Genomic DNA, 16471 nt, shown 5'->3' on the forward strand with positions numbered 1-16471 from the left:
GGAATGTTTCATGTATAATCAGGGGAAATATCTACCGGTGGATGGATTATTATTCTAATAAAAGACAGCAGAGATTGTTTTTTTATTTCCAATTACCATCACAAAGAGTCCTCGTGCTGTTTTGGGAGCAGCGGTGATAAAATAAGAATAAAAAAAAGCTTTGAGACTCTAAGGAAGCCTGTTGGGAATGAAAGCATCTCTGCACAATTAAAATGGAGCTATTATCATCATTATGTAGTTATTCAGTATGATGCGCTCTCCTTTTGTTGGAAGCTCTGCTGTAAGAAACCCGAGTGACACAATGAAACAACAAAAAACACATCTATCTGCTGCTCTTTATTGTTTGGGTTTTTACGGTAAACTCGTGTGTTTCTGTCTGTATTTACAGTAAGAGGGGCGGAGCTTCACCGTCCAAAGACCGAAGAAGGCGTCAGGTCAGGAGACACCAGGTGGGTTTTCTTTGTGTTACTGTGAACTCGTCCCCCAGAGTCAGACTGTCAGCACCGACTTCCGCTGGGACCTTGAACCACCTGAACCGTGGCGCCATGGCAACAGGGTTGTCCAACATGACAACAAACATTGCGTTAAAAAGTAAAAAAAACTTGGAGTACTTACTCACGAAGGGCACATCTTCTTTGTGCGTCGTGCACGTCACGATGCTGCGATGCGTTCAGGTGCAACGGGAGCAGTCTCCAAACGTATTGCTCCTCCCTCGTATATACACAAGCCTCATTGTAAGCCCTACTGTGTTATTTCAGCCCTGGATAACTCACAAGGCTTTCACAAATTTCTGGATATGATAATAACCTGCGATTATGGAGCTTTATTGCATAAGAAATTGTAATGGCTGCATCCAAGACACACACACACACACACACACACACACACACACACACACACACACACACACACACACACACACACACACACTTTTGCTTCATTAATTTATTTTTAGAAAGTTTGGTGGAGGCGTATGCTGTGGCAGGGGATATATAAATACAGCTGGCATGAATCCCCATGATCTTTTGCTGCCACCACCTCCGAGTCACTCATTTACATGGACAACCAGAAAGTTCCTCCGGTCGGGTGCCGTGTGCTGCGAATGATGAGAAAACTATCGAGGAGGCTGAATGTGAGCCGAGGACAATATTTTCCAAAGTAAAAGATGCTGAGGAGGATTTCTGCAGGCCATTACTGCTACCTCGGTTCCTCGCCACTTTACTGCATATATATTGACTCTGAAGATTTCATATTCATCTATTAAGGCTCCAGCTACCCAGGGATGGGAATGCAATCAACCGGCGGTGCTGCCGAGGCGTTTACCTGCATTTTAATTCACGTTGGAGGAGCAGGGCCGAGCTCCTCGCCACAGCTGGTCACAGTGGGGTTTTGTGCGGTATTCAGAGCACCTGGAAACACCTCACACACACACACACACACACACACACACACACACACACACACACACACACACAACCTTCATCCCTGCCCGCTCCTATTTGGTGCACTACCTTGTCACCGTGGCGATCGATACGCCTCGGTAATGGCTGCCTGGAGAGCGGCGCGCTTGAATGACAGTTCTGGGACTGTGGTTGAGTGATGGAGCTGCTGTTGCCAGCTTAATTAACTTCCAGTCGAGTCTCCAGCATTCGGCAGCCCACCACCGTCTCGTGCCCCCCTCCCCCTACCCCCACACCTCCACCCCATTACCCTAAGCATAAACAACATGCCAATTAAAAGGCTGCCTGCACAATTCACGCTGCTTTGTTTGCACACAAGTCTCAGGATAAATATTCATCTCGGCGTGCATACGACTCGTTCGCCGCATCATACATTATGGATCAAACCATTTTGTTAATGAAAGAAAACTTTTCTCTGTATCATGAAAGTGTTCTCGCGTGTCAGACTTGTGGGGGAGCTCAACAGGAGATGTTATGGAGACATCCACTGCGCCTCTGTAATTGCAGATTACTATTAAAGATTTCAATTTTCCCCCTGTCACTTCGGTTTTAAGTCAAAAGCTAATTTGCTTGCCTTGTTGCAAAGGGGATCAATGGATTGAACGGTGGGGATGAAGGTGAGGGGGAGGAGGAGATGGTTTTACTAAACACAGGATGCTCTGAGGGGGGTGTCAGGGGAGGCCTTGCAGAAGCACTCTTTGCTATTCAGCTCAGAAGAAGTGCGCCCTGTTTTTTCCCCACAACAGCAATTCAGAGGCCGAAACAGTTGGAGAATACAGCTTAGCTGGCAGAGCTCAAACTGTTTGCAGATGCAATTCAATGTTTCAAAAGTTTCAAGTGTGAGATTGCCAGTATTGATTGAGTCTAACTCAATAAGCGCCGCACAGCTGCATCGGGAGTCCAGCTACCTTTTTCTGAAAACACGGACTTCTGATTGTAACAGAGTTCATAGTAACACAGCATCAACCTGAGCAATAAACCATAAAGAATCACAGCAGATTACATCTAACGAGACGTAATGTATTCATCCTGATCCCAGGCGGAGATCGAGGTAGTTTGTTGGACTTTAGATGGTAAATTCTTAAAGATCATCTCAAATAATAGTGCTGGTATCAAACACAGGCGGTTCCTATTGAGGACGACTGAGAGGCTCCACTATATTTCTTTTTTCTGTATGTTTATTCAATGCTATCCTGTATAATATATATTTATAGAACTCATAAAGCACACTCGTATCTGTGCAATATACAATACATCCTGGGAAATTTACAATTAACAAAATATCTTTTTAATCACCTACGTGCAACAATTATCTGTTTTTATTCACATGTCACGTTGTATTCATACATTTTTTTATAGTTTTATTTCTTTATTCTATTCTTTCTTTTTTATTGTATGCATATTTGTAATTGCTTCTTTCTGTGTACCTATCTTACTCTGACCTGTATCCTTAAGTTGTTGTGACATTTAATTCTACCCACTTCTAGATTAACAAAGTCTTATCTCATCGGATCTTATCTTAAATATCCAGGAAAGGGAGGAATTATGTCCTCAGAGCTGTTGACTCGTATTGTGAAACAGCAGAATAGAAGCATTGTTGTTACCAAAGGAATCAGTGTTGTCAAATGTCCATTAAACAGAATTCATCATATAATGTGCTATTTATGACCAGAATGAGTCCGTCTTTAAAAAACATCTTCCACTTTTTCTTATTTATTTGCAGGAATACCGTTTTTTTAATCAGTGATTAGTAACGATTGTTTCTACTGTAACATTTCTCTTCTCACGCTGACGTACTGTCAGTCAACAGTTCAAATACCCACCTGGTTTCTTATTATAAAGGAGGTGGAGTTATTTTTGTCGTGTTTCATCTAAATCCCACATTTTCTTTGCACCAATAATTTCTAATGTCACAGCTTGCTCATTCATATATAATCAGCCTGCTGAATTATGGGTTACCTCGATATTGTGGTGCATTCATAACTGTGTCCTTGGCAGTAATGTACGACGATTGTGTTCTTTTCTTGGGGCACACCACCATAAACTGCCTGACGGAGGAGCACCAAGCCTGAACAGAGAAGATGGCCGTATGGGCTCATGGTTAAAAATAAAAAGCTTGTAAATGATGTCCAGTGAAACAGGAGAGAATCACCTGCAAACTAAGCAGCTATTTAGTGCTTAAAAACCAAGCTGTATGCAACACCTGGGTCGCCAAGGCCTCCTCTGGCTTCAGCTTTCTTTCTTCTGGTTAACCTCGTCTGTAATTTCCACCACACATCAGACCCACGGTTTTGGAAAAGCCCCGCCCCCTCACACGGCTATTATGCCCGGCTCGTTCAGGTCGCAACAATGTCGGGAGGTCCACACGGGAAAACTTCAAAACAAAGGAAGACACAACGCAACCAAATAGTATGCGATTCGGAACGCAGGGCACATCAGCACAGGGAGTGGGCGGGGACATCACTGACATCAGAAAGCACAGGGAGGGAAAAAATCTAGGACGAGCTGTCAGACTGGGCCGTCACACGGTTCATTTATCCAGCGCGGCGCAGAGCCAGACCCTCCCAATCCTGCTGGAATAATTCAATAATTTAAGTCTGAACCGACATGATCGGATCGGGTCTGACAGTTCAAGATGTAAATTACAAAGTCGAGTGTTCAGATATTTACAAACGTGAAATACCTCATAAATTTCTTACAGACGTATGTGATTATACCTTGTCCTGATACGTTTAATCTGTCCCTCGATGTTGTCCTCTCCTGAGCGTATTCAGTTTGTGTTTGTGCGTCTGTGTTTCTGTTGTGTAACTGAGCTCGCTGCCTGTTTTTCGCAGCTCGGCTTCAGTGCCTCTGCTGCCTTATTAGTGTGCCAGCTTTTGTAATTAGTTTTTGTTTGCTTGTATGTGTTAGTTGTGCGTTTGGGTTTTCTCCCTTGTGCAGACGTGACCCATAAAAACATTTTTGTGTACCTTCATTGCTAATAAAAACTAACAGGTACTCAATACCAGTCCCTACTACCATTTAGCGTTGCATTTGTGTATAATGTTGACCTTATTAAATCCGCTCATATTTTTGTATTGCATTGCTTTGCTCTTTTTTATTTTATTTTTTTTAAATTTTTTTTTATTGTGTTTGCTACCGATCAATTTGAACAGCCTTTTTGCACTTTTGTTTTTTTCATTTTTTATTCACATTAAAATTTGACCAAACACTTTTGAGCTGTTGGTATTTAATGTGGAAGATCTGCGCTGGAGCAGCTAGTTTTATTGATTGCAGTTTTATATTAATAAAAGGAATAACAAAATAGAACTGAGTGGAAATATTTGAAAAAGGTTAACATCGACAAAATATTTTCCGTCAGCACAACTAACTAGAAAAGGGGAGAAATTTAAAGTTGTATAAATCTAATTCTAAGAATATTAGAATAAAAAGTTTTACCTCTGATACATGCCTGTTTAAATTGAATTACTAGTTCTCGCTGCAGTTTGGCGAAACAAAAGCCACTATTTGAGAATTTCCTGCATTATAAGACTGATATGCACTGACATCCACACACAACACACATCATCCAATCAAATCCAATTAAACCGTGATTTTTGTTTTTCTCTTTTTTTAGAAAATACTGTGATATTTTATTAAAAATGTTGCAGAAAAAGTTTATACAGGTGTCCAGCCAGAAATATGTCTATTATCACTTAAGGCAAAACCGCAAACAAATATAAGACAAACTAAGGATTTTAAAAGTCTACGTTAAAACCCTTGTTATCTTGACTGGTTTAGGGACCAAATGGCAAGAATATATCTTTTTATAGAATTTACAAATGTAGCTTAAAATCTTCTGGATGTACTTCCATTTTTTTGTAATAGGATGCAGAACGGAAATAGTTAATGGTTACTGTGTTGTAATTTTATAATAATATCATTAATATTTACACTCATTCACTTGCTTTTGTAACCCAAAATATCACAAGCCTGGCACAATACTTTACATATTGCTAGCATATGACAATTTGAAATATCTAACATATATTTCTTTACAAACATATCCAACTAATATTAATACAAAAAATTCACTGCCTTTTTTATTTCTAAATAATACATTGCTGGTCACATTGTAAGCTCAGGCAGTGCTGAGATTGCAAGACAGAAAAAAGCCCACAAAGAAAACTATTGGAAGCATAACGGCAGGTGATGGGATCCAGTCGGTCCTCGTTCTCAGACAGGAGACGTGTCTGAGAAACGCCGAGTAAAGCTCTTCCTGGACATGCAATGTCAAAATAGTGGACACAAAGCAATGCATGAGACAGTACTGTGTGTGGCGACCTGCAGACGCACGGTGTGCAACTCTCTGAGGGATGGAATCGCATTTTGGTCATTGTGTGAGAACGAATGAAACGCAGGTCATAATCGGAAAATAATGAAGAATGTTTGGATATATTTACACACACCTCAACAGAAAGCACGAGCTGAAAGAACCAAAAAAGATCTCAGCCAAAGTAAAAGAAGAATAGAAGGAGCTCTTTTAAAGTTTTTTTTTTTTTTTTTTCACGCACAACTATATACCTTTTTTGTCTTTCTTCTTTTTTTTTTCCTTTTTGTTTTTTACAAAGTTTCCATAAATACATTTCAGGCTGGGTGTAGAACTTCTGTGCCCAAGTCAGGTGTCTGATGCATGAAGGTTCATGAAAAGATGATGCTCCATTGTTGCTTTTCAACAACTGTTGCTTCCTTTTGTGTACTTTTGGCACAAAAGCCTCCACAGAGGCTTCTTTGTCAACACAGAAACTGTCCATATTGTATTGTAAGAATATTAACAGTCATCCACTGGTTGCCTTTTCTTTTGGTAAAACGCCTCGAAAACCTTCCATGAAGCTTTGCTTCAAAAAGATTTATTACTATAGTAACATTCACTTTGAATATTTTCATGAGTTTAAGATCAATTTATGATGTATGTACTTTCCAAGAAGGCATGGTACCAAAATAAGATCTGCTGAGACTTTGGAGTCTGTGCTTCCCACAGTCAGTCCCTCGTATGAGCCTTATGTGGATGTCCAGTGGGACTCCGGCGCTGTCCCGTCCCAGATGAGCTATACCCGCGTGGTGGAGTGGCCGTGGGGTAAGTTGGTACTGTTCTGGCTGCCACCAAATGTGTTGAAGTTGTGCAGAGGCTGCATGCCAGCCAGCGAGTTGGGGATCATGGTGATGGTGCTGGGCGTCATCAAGGGTATGTCGTCGGGCGACCGGCGAAGGGTGAGGGTGTAGTCGGGCGGGCAGGTGAGCCGTAGCGTGTCGTGGGTCTGCAGGGACTCGCACTCGTGGTGGTGCTCGTGCTCCAGCTGCTGCTGCTTCATCTGCAGCGACATCAGCTCCTCGCTCTGCAGGTGCGCCACGTCGTTGGCGGTGGACGGAGCGTTGGCCGGGGCCGAGTTGCGCTGCGGTGTGGGAACACGGCGGTTGGACTCGTGCCGCCGCTTGTCCTTCTTGTAGTAGAGCGCAGCGAAGGCGAGGATGTTGAGGAAGAGCAGAGACGCTCCCACGGCGATGGTGACGCTGAGCTCGGTGGAGTAGTCCCGCTTGGTCTCGATCACGACCGTCGACTCGTCGGTCAGGTCGCCGCTCTTGCGCTGGTCGGTGGTCTGTTTGGTGTTGGCGGGCGGGACCCCGGGGTGACGTGTGGTGGAGGGCCAGCTGTTCTTACCCGGGAAGCGTTTGGTGTACGGGTACGGCGTGGTGTCCTGCGGCGGTATCTTCGTGGTGGTGGATACATATTGAAAAAACTCGTTTATATTGTGAAGATGTGGAACTAGCTCCAGCCAGAACGCCACCTTGGTCGCTCTGTAGTGGTCTCGGACTCGAGGCTTGAGGCCGATGTGAAGGTAGAGCTGGTCTTTGGGGTTGTACTTGGTCCAGGCGACCTCCTCGAACCGGTTGGGCTTCGTGTGGATAAACTTAGTGTCCTGTGGAACTGGTTGGTTTGGATCCCTGGAAACGGGAAAAGAGAAGAAAGAAGATGCTCAGTGATTATTATCTGGCACCTATTAGTTTATTTCTGACACAGCTGACATGCAGGAATGGAACTTATAATAACAGGAAACATGCTAAATATTATACCCCATTCACCACCATTTAAAACCTAAAGACTACGCCAAAAAAATGGGCATTTTATGTAACTGTAATTTGGCTTTTCCTTTAAACCATTTGAAAGCAGCATGATAATGTAACTGATCATTAGATTCACTTAGCACTAATTCGTGACACTTCCAGATGAGTCATTACTCAAAAAAAGTCAAAGCCTTTCATGTGTTTTTCTGCTCCCTCTGTTCAAAGCTAATGCGTTTCGAGGTGACTCACGATTTGAATGCACGAGCTGACAAAATGTTCTGGGTCCTTTATACATCGATGACACGTTTCCAGGTCTGTTGTCACATTTTCTAAATTATCAGCGCTACCCGACGATGTTTTTTGTAGTTTGAGAAAGAGTCGCCTCTCCTGCAACTCTGCGGAAGCGATTTCATTAACTTTTGGAGAGGTGAGTGGGAGTGAAAGCTACACAACAACCTTGGAGCCGACACACCGGAGTGTGGGCGTATTGGTGTGTCTCAGTGCTCACTAGGAAGGACTCATCTTGAGTCATGCATTGCATTTTGAGAGCCACCGTTGCACACTAATGTACTCCTGACTCTGTGTGAGATACACAATATCTGTGTGGGTGTGTTTGTGTGTGGATGTCTGAATGTACATGTGTTGGTACTGCTCGGTGTCTGACTGGGAATTTCTTGTTTTTTCTCCTTTGCTTCTCTTGTAGTGACAAATTAAAAGTCTCCCTCCTGATCAGTTCACACAACCTGTTGGACAATTGTCTAAGTTGGGAATAGATGTCCTCATTTTAGAAACAATCATCTGACCTGACACCACAGATACTGATTAAGGCCCAATCCCAATTTAATTCCATTTTATTTATACAGCACCAAATCACAACACAGGGTATTTCAGGACACTTAACACATTAAAGTCCTGACAGCAGAACCTTTCAGCATTTTAAAGAGGAACCCAACAATTCAACAATTCATAAGTAAGCACAGAGGGGAAAAAAAATCCTCTTTAAGGGAGAAAAACCTCCAACAGAAGGAAGGAAAAACTCTCTTTTAACAGGAAGAAAAACCTCCGACAGAAGGAAGGAAAAACTCTCTTTTAACAGGAAGAAAAACCTCCGACAGAAGGAAGGAAAAACTCTCTTTTAACAGGAAGAAAAACCTCCGACAGAAGGAAGGAAAAACTCTCTTTTAACAGGAAGAAAAACCTCCAACAGAAGGAAGGAAAAACTCTCTTTTAACAGGAAGAAAAACCTCTGACAGAAGGAAGGAAAAACTCTTTTAACAGGAAGAAAAACCTCCAACAGAAGGGAAGAAAAACTCTCTTTTAACAGGAAGAAAAACCTCCAACAGAAGGGAAGAAAAACTCTCTTTAACAGGAAGAAAAACCTCCAACAGAAGGAAGGAAAAACTCTCTTTAACAGGAAGAAAAACCTCCAACAGAAGGAAGGAAAAACTCTCTTTAACAGGAAAAAAAAAACCCTCCAACGGAAGGAAGGAAAAACTATCTTTAACAGGAAGAAATGTCAAACAGGTTTCCACTTTTTAACTTTGCGGGAAAAGATGGTAAAGTCTGTGCAAGTTTTTACAAAACCAAAAAGACTTGATAATCAACTCTGGAGAATGGCAGCTACTGTTGGATGTGGTGTCACATTTCCTTAGTTCAAGATATTAAGCCCCTCCCCTTCTAGCTCTGTTCTGAAGGGCAACTACCCAGTAGAGGGAAGAGAATTGAGATTGGACCAAAGTCGCTCAACATTATGTTTTAACTACCTTTGAAAAGTTACACATTAAGCTAATACTGTGTGATTTTTCTATTATTTTTAAATTGGACTGTGTAACAGTGTAACTGACCAGATGAGCTTTCTGTGCTTTGAATGAAGAAAAATTGCATAAACACGTGTTTTTAATGGACAGCTACTCACTTATCATATTGTTGGAGACCCATAAAAACCACAAACACGAACACATTGTGTCAGTCAACATGAGTGTTGTTACAGTAACATGAGCAGCTGTGCAGGGAAACTGATCCAAAGATCAATACATTTGTCAGACTGTTCAAGACTTGTCCTTCATTCTGTACATTAGATAGTAAAACTACCAGATACACAACAACACAACACAATACTTCCACACAGGAAGTTCAAAGACAAAATAATGCAGTCGTTGTTGCTGCAACACTTAAACTCAATATAAAACTCGTCCCTTTTGGAGTGTGCTATTGATGGATACATTTCCCACAATGCAATGCACCAACAATTATAGAAGGAAAACTCCAGAAAACGTATTTAATTGGGAGAAATGGATCTTGTAATTTTACGATGTTAAGTCAGAACCATTAGATAATGTCACATTTTTAAAAAAAATGTTTAAGTGAATTTCTATACTTCCGACAATTTATTGAACAGCTTGTACCATAAGGGTGACATGATTACAAGAACAGTCAGTCCCTCCAGGAGTTTTTATTGCGATCTAAAATGTTTGATTTTTGAGGTGGATTTTCTCAAAAATGTTGTTGTTGTTTGTAGAGTTTTAAAGAGGTTTTCTTTTTTGCAGCAAAATTACAGAAATTAGAAAAAATTGCAAATTGAGGAAATGTTTTTAATTTTTTTAAGCACTACCTGATATGATTGATAATGATCATGCTGCACAGTACCAACATATTTTAGTTCTATTTATTGAAGTTAGAGAACCATACAGTACATGGTCTAATAAAACGAGACTTCTACAGATTTCTACAACTTAGAAACTACATATATAAAAACAATAACAAGGGAAGACTTAGATATATGTTCAAGAAATATTTCCAAATTATAGAACGGAATAAATAAGCAAAGTGGGGATGAAACAATTTATTTAAAGGAAAAATGGGAAAAGGAAGGACATTTAACATTACAAATGGAAATATGGGGAAAATAAATGGAACAAACAACAATGGAAAAGTACGTCTGGTCTTTCCTGGAGAGAATTTGGGTGGAAGGTGTCCTAAAATGCCACCAGAGCTTCTTAAATACAAATATTTCATGTTAGAGAAGAAAAGGCTAATCACTACCATGTGTTCTGGAGCTGCGCATTACTCCTGCAATACTGAGAATTTGTTTTTAACTATGATGGAAAAGGCATTAAAAGCATCAGTTCCACTCTAGTTTGACACATTGTACCTCGGTAAGAGACCAGACGCTGTCCAGGGTCCTTCAAACAGATATATGTTTGGTGGTTCTTTTGGTTAAAGAAGCTAAAATGGTTCTTTTAGCTACTGCTCTGTTCAATGTTCATATTTTCACAATTTTCTTTATTGTTATTTGTTTTTATATTTATGATTTACACAGTGTGTACTTTTAAGTTATTTCACTTTATGCTTTCCCCTTTTCAACCTTGTTAAAATGGGAACATCATAGAAATATGTTTTACAAGATAATGTTTCAGTTCTGTTCCAAATAAAAATTTGAATATGAAAAAAAAGAACTTAGAGCACCATCATGGGGCTCAGGGTTACTAAAATCTCCTAAAAGCTGCGTATCTTTCCAGAACAGACAATCTGTGACTGTAATATAGAATACAAAGACTACATCTGCTGTCAAAATAAGAGCTTTAGATGCTGTTTAGTTTAAATTAATTGCACACAGACTGTATGCACAAAAACAAAGTGCAGTCTCTTACAACATGAAGTGTGTTTTAAACTATTTTAACACACAGTTACAGACCACATTTCCCACATCTGTTCTCCGGTGCCCAGAGGTTGTTTTGCTGATGAGAGGAGAGTCAGCAGAGCCTTTCTGATGGTAAGTTTTGGTTTTACAAAGTTTACTTTCTGCAGTAAAACTTTCAGCAGAGCTTCAGCTGATGACATTTATTGAAGCAAAATGGCAGGAATTTTGCAAAATTTCAGACTATTGCAGAAATTTCTTCAATTTGTCTTAATCACTGCGATCGCAAAATCATGGTTGGACGCACTATACAGTAATAAATACACATTTATTTCCCTTCATACTTTGTACACCTGACAGTGACAACTTTTCAAAGAAAGCAAATGTAAATCTGCTCGACTCAAATCACCCTGAAAGCTTCCTGTTTGCGAATGACTGCATGTCCGGATGGAGATCTGCATCAACAGTATGTTAGGAAACATTGAGTCTAACTCTTGTTTTTTAGGGATAAAAACTCGATGCAGCATCCTGAGGAATCATCTGAGTTCAGACTCCTGCAGAGTCATCATTGCTGAACTCCACAGAGTCTGCTGGTTTGAAATGGTTTTAACCCAACATGAAACAGAAACTTGGCGAAGCAGTAGTGATTTTTTCGGAGACAAAGGTGACCCAAGGGTTCTGAAATAAAGTAATCACAGTTTCTAGGATGTCGATCGACTGATTGTGAAGAACAAAAGAGGGCAGAGAGGGAAATAAATCTGTAAACAAAACAGCAGAGCTCCACACAGTCTCTGTTAAACTTTCAAATGGCCTGTTCTTGAATTACTTGATTGTATTTCTGTTTGCTTGGCTGCCCTTGAAGTATTTACTAAAATAGGTCAATTACAGAACCCAGTGCGGTCATTTCTTTCCACAACACAATCTCATAGTGGTGACACGAATCTAAGCCAAAACATATTTTATTAAAGCTTATTGAATATTTGATGGGAATTTAATGGTAACCTGGAGAGAATGAGCATCACTTAACTCTGGCTTCCTACATATTCCAGAGCTTTGTCAATTTGTCACCCAACGACATGCCAACTGGTACAAAATGCTCCACATCCCAGTCAGTGAGGGCCGATCTGACCGAGGCCTCTCAGAGAAAAACCCTCAGCAGTACATTCAACCCAGTATCACGGCACAGCGTGAAATAAACACGCCGGTCCACAACAGTAAAATGTGAAATAGCCACGCTTTGACCTCTCTAGGCGTCACAGTTTCACATTTTCCTGTCTTGGACCTGGAGGTTGGTACATTTTTAACAATCTTTGACTAGATAGTTCCAGGAATTCTGGTGGTACAATAACTGACCTCAGGAATCAAACCAAGAACTGACATCGTTTATGAATACTTCGGTTTGTTTTACACCAAATCTGAACTATGTTGAAAAAGAAACAAATGAATTAGATATTAGATTAGACAACAACCGAGATGGATACAAGCAGGTTAAATCCCTGGATTCATAGAGTTATTTTCTGAGTTCCTTAAGGATGTTAAATTGTTGTTTTTTCTTCTGCATGAGAAGTATGTGTACAGTGCATCCGGAAAGTATTCACAGCACTTCACTTTTTACACATTTAGTTATATTACAGATTTATTCCAAAATGGATTAAATTCATTTTTTCCCTCAGAATTCTACACACAATACCCCATAATGATAACGTGAAAATACTTTGTTTAAAATGTTTGCAAATCTATTAAAAATAAAGAATAAAAATATAACACATACATAAGTATTCACAGTCTTTGCTCAATACTTTGTTGAAGCACCTTTGTCAGAACTTACAGCCTCAAGTCTTTTTGAGTATGATGCTACAAGCTTGGCTCCTATTCTTGGGCAGTTTCTCCGATTCTTCTTTGCAGGACCTCTCAAGCTCCATCAGGTTGGATGGGGAGCGTCGGTGCTCAGACATCTTCAGATCTCTCCAGAGATGTTCAATCAGGTTCAAGTCTGGGCTCTGCCTGGGCCTCTCAAAGACATTCACAGAGTTGTCCCGAAGACATTCCTTTGTTATCTTGGCTGTGTGCTTCGGGTCGTTGTCCTGTTAGAAGATGAACCTTCGCCCCAGTCTGAGGTCCAGAGCGCTCTGGAGAAGGTTTTCATCAAGGATCAGACCAGAGAATTTAGTTTCTCCTGGTCTGAGAGTCCTTCAGGTGCCTTTTGGTAAACTCCAGGTGGGCTGTCATGAGCCTTTTACTGAGGAGTGTCTTCCGTCTGGTCACTCTACCATACAGGCCTGCTGGGTGGAGTGCTGCAGAGATGGTTGTCCTTCTGGAAGGTTCTCCTCTCTTCACAGAGCAACGTTAGAGCTCTGTCAGAGTGACCATCGGGTTCTTGGTCACCTCCCTGACTGAGGCCCTTCTCCCCCGGTCGCTCAGTTTGGTCGGGCGGCCGACTCTAGGAAGAGTCCTGGTGGTTCAAACTTCTTCCATTTACAGATGATGGAGGTCATTGTGCTCATTGGGACCTTCAATGCTGCAGAAATGTTTATGTACTCTTCCCCAGATCTGTACTTCCATACAATCCTGTCTTGGAGGTCTACAGATGATTCTTTGGACTTCATGTCTTGGTTTGTGCTCTGACATGTCAACTGTGGGACCTTATATAGACGGTGTGTGTCTTTCCTAATCATGTCCAATCAACTGAATTTACCAGGTGGACTCCAATCAAGTTGTAGAAACATCTCATGATGATCAGTGGAAACAGGAAGCAGCTGAGCTCAATTTTGAGTGTAATGGCAAAGGCTGTGAATACTTATGTGCATGGGATTTTATAGTTTTTGATTTTTAATAGATTTGCAAAAATTTCAAAAAAATGTATTTCACGTTGTCACTATGGGATATTGTGTGTAGAATTTTGAGGGGAAAATTAATTTAATCCATTTTGGAAAAAGGCTGTAATATAACAAAATGTGGAAAAAGTGAAGTGCTGTGAATACTTTCCGGATGCACTGTATATGTGGAAAGTGACAACGTGCTTCTTTAAATTGTTCTTTGTTGTTGTGTATAACTAATAAATATATAATTTGTGTAATTCATTTATTTGAGTCATCCCGAGCACAAGGTTCTCTGTAGGTAACGATATTTCATTTTGAGACAAAAGCTATTTCCATTATCATGTTTTTTTTTTTTTTTTCAATAAAACATCACAATATTCATGGTGGATTTCAGCCCGTTAAGCCTGAGGCTATTTTTTTCCAATTCCCACCTGACAAAACGCAGTCAGCAAGAGCTGCACCACTGTAAGACCAAAATGAGCAACCGTGGGCTCCGTGGATCAGAGACCTGGGAGAATGGTAAATTACGATAAGTCTCCTTGTTTCCATCGCCGGGCTGGAGTGCAACAAAAATGAACATTTCACTTTAAACAAAAGTGTAGAGAGAATATTAAAGAGTAAAGCGTGAGTCCGTAAACACTGATGTCAGTCTAAAAATGATCCATACAATATTCTCCACTTGTTTCTGTTGCATCAAATCTCATTAATTTTCTCTTCAAATGTTTCTTTGTCTTTAAACGGAAAAACAAACTGCTTTAATAACTGACCCTGTTGTCTAACTGAAGGTGTAACAGAATTAAAGGAAGAGAAAATAACAGTTACAGGATAAAGAAAATACTATTTTGTTATCACACCTCCTAAATGCAAAAGACATATTTTCTTAAATCTGGGAATTACAAACAATAGAAATCAGACAGAATGTACTGCAACATGTTCCAGCTCCACCTGTGCTGCTGTCTAATCTGTTCCCCTCATTGAAACAGGTCGGACGCAGCCATACTGTGAGGTCTGCCCTCCAACTGGTGGCTGCATATGGAACCATACATACGGCACCGCTAGCATGTGGTAGCGTTTCACTTTGGGCTTGTCATCTCAGCGCTAACATATGCTGGAACAATATGCCACTTCTCTGCCACTGAGTCTGGAAAAAACACAACAACAGAAAAACACTTGAGGCCTTTCGTGCGTGTTAAACTGTAAAAAGAAAATCCACATTTGCTTGCACGTTTCCATCAAATATCCAGTCTGCAGGTTGGATTTCTAACTGTCAGGTGCATGGAAAATAATAGTTCACAGTCGCCAGCATGGTGCAACAGGTGCTTTCATGAGCTGCAATGTATTCAGTGTTACTTTGTACCGTCTGACAGCTGAGCAGCTTTACATGTTTGAGAACAAAGCAGCTCGTGTCGACTTCTTCACATCATAAACATCCTGGTCAGAGCAGCACTTCTACCTCTTTGTGTTGTTATTTTTCTTCATGCTCAGCTTTAACACTTAAGTCTTCCATTTACTGATCAACAGTTTTATAGACGTACGTATATTTATAGTGTGACGGCAGACCAATTATCCCAAAAGTATTTGAGTTACAATAATGTTAAACGTGAGTTGAACAAAACTGAAACCTACTGAATGCGTAGAGCCGTGTGAAAACAGGGAAATTCAACTTTTAGCAAAAACATGTGGCCGGAGTTTGAAAACACAAAACAACTCTGTAAAAACGCCGTCACCGCCTGTACTCTAACCTCATAATGCCACCAAGCAACCCTTCATACCAAAATGTACTTGGTCTCAAATGACTCAAAATCACATGACATTTAGTTGTGTGTCAGTTTCACGCTTTCAAAACGTGTAACTTTCACGCCTAGATGGCTCAAAGTGTGGCTATCTCACACTTTGTGGTGATACCAGGTTGAACTACAGAGTAGGAAGGTGGGACAACTCAATATACTGAATGGTGATTTGAGTTTTTTGTAGGGAGGGGGGAAGGGAGGGGGGTACTGATAATTATGATAATATATTCTTTTAAATTCAATTTGAATGCCAGAAGCAGTAATGTGCCCAGAAGGATCCGACCTGTGGAAGACACAACCCAGCTGTTGTAAACAGGATGAACCATGAACCATCTAACATGACCAGATACAGTGGGTACGGAAAGTATTCAGACCCCTTTAAATTTTTCACTCTTTGTTTCATTGCAGCCATTTGCTAAAATCAAAAAAGTTCATTTTATTTCTCATTAATGTACACTCAGCACCCCATCTTGACAGAAAAAAACTGAAATGTAGAAATTTGTGCAAATTTATTAAAAAAGAAAAACTGAAATATCACATGGTCATAAGTATTCAGACCCTTTGCTGTGACACTCATATTTAACTCACATGCTGTCCATTTCTTCTGATCCTCCTTGAGATGGTTCTACTCCTTCATTGGAGTCCAGCTGTGTTTAATTAAAC

At 40.5% G+C, this 16471-nt stretch overlaps 1 protein-coding gene across 1 annotated transcript in view; it reads right to left on the reverse strand.

Moving 5' to 3' along the window:
* Window positions 1-1706: 1706 nt before the first annotated feature.
* The window catches only part of nlgn4xa (neuroligin 4 X-linked a), a 116981-nt gene continuing 102216 nt past the window's right edge, over window positions 1707-16471 (reverse strand). The window contains exon 6 of the mRNA XM_069717189.1: window positions 1707-7442. Within this exon, the coding sequence (XP_069573290.1) occupies window positions 6548-7442 (895 nt within the window). The 3' untranslated portion in view covers window positions 1707-6547. The remainder of the gene's footprint in view (window positions 7443-16471) is intronic.

Source organism: Brachyistius frenatus, unplaced genomic scaffold (genome assembly GCF_029030835.1).
Source record: "Brachyistius frenatus isolate BFR_SWC_R1_liver_20210118 unplaced genomic scaffold, ASM2903083v1 Contig_170, whole genome shotgun sequence".
Classification (NCBI taxonomy): domain Eukaryota; kingdom Metazoa; phylum Chordata; class Actinopteri; family Embiotocidae; genus Brachyistius; species Brachyistius frenatus.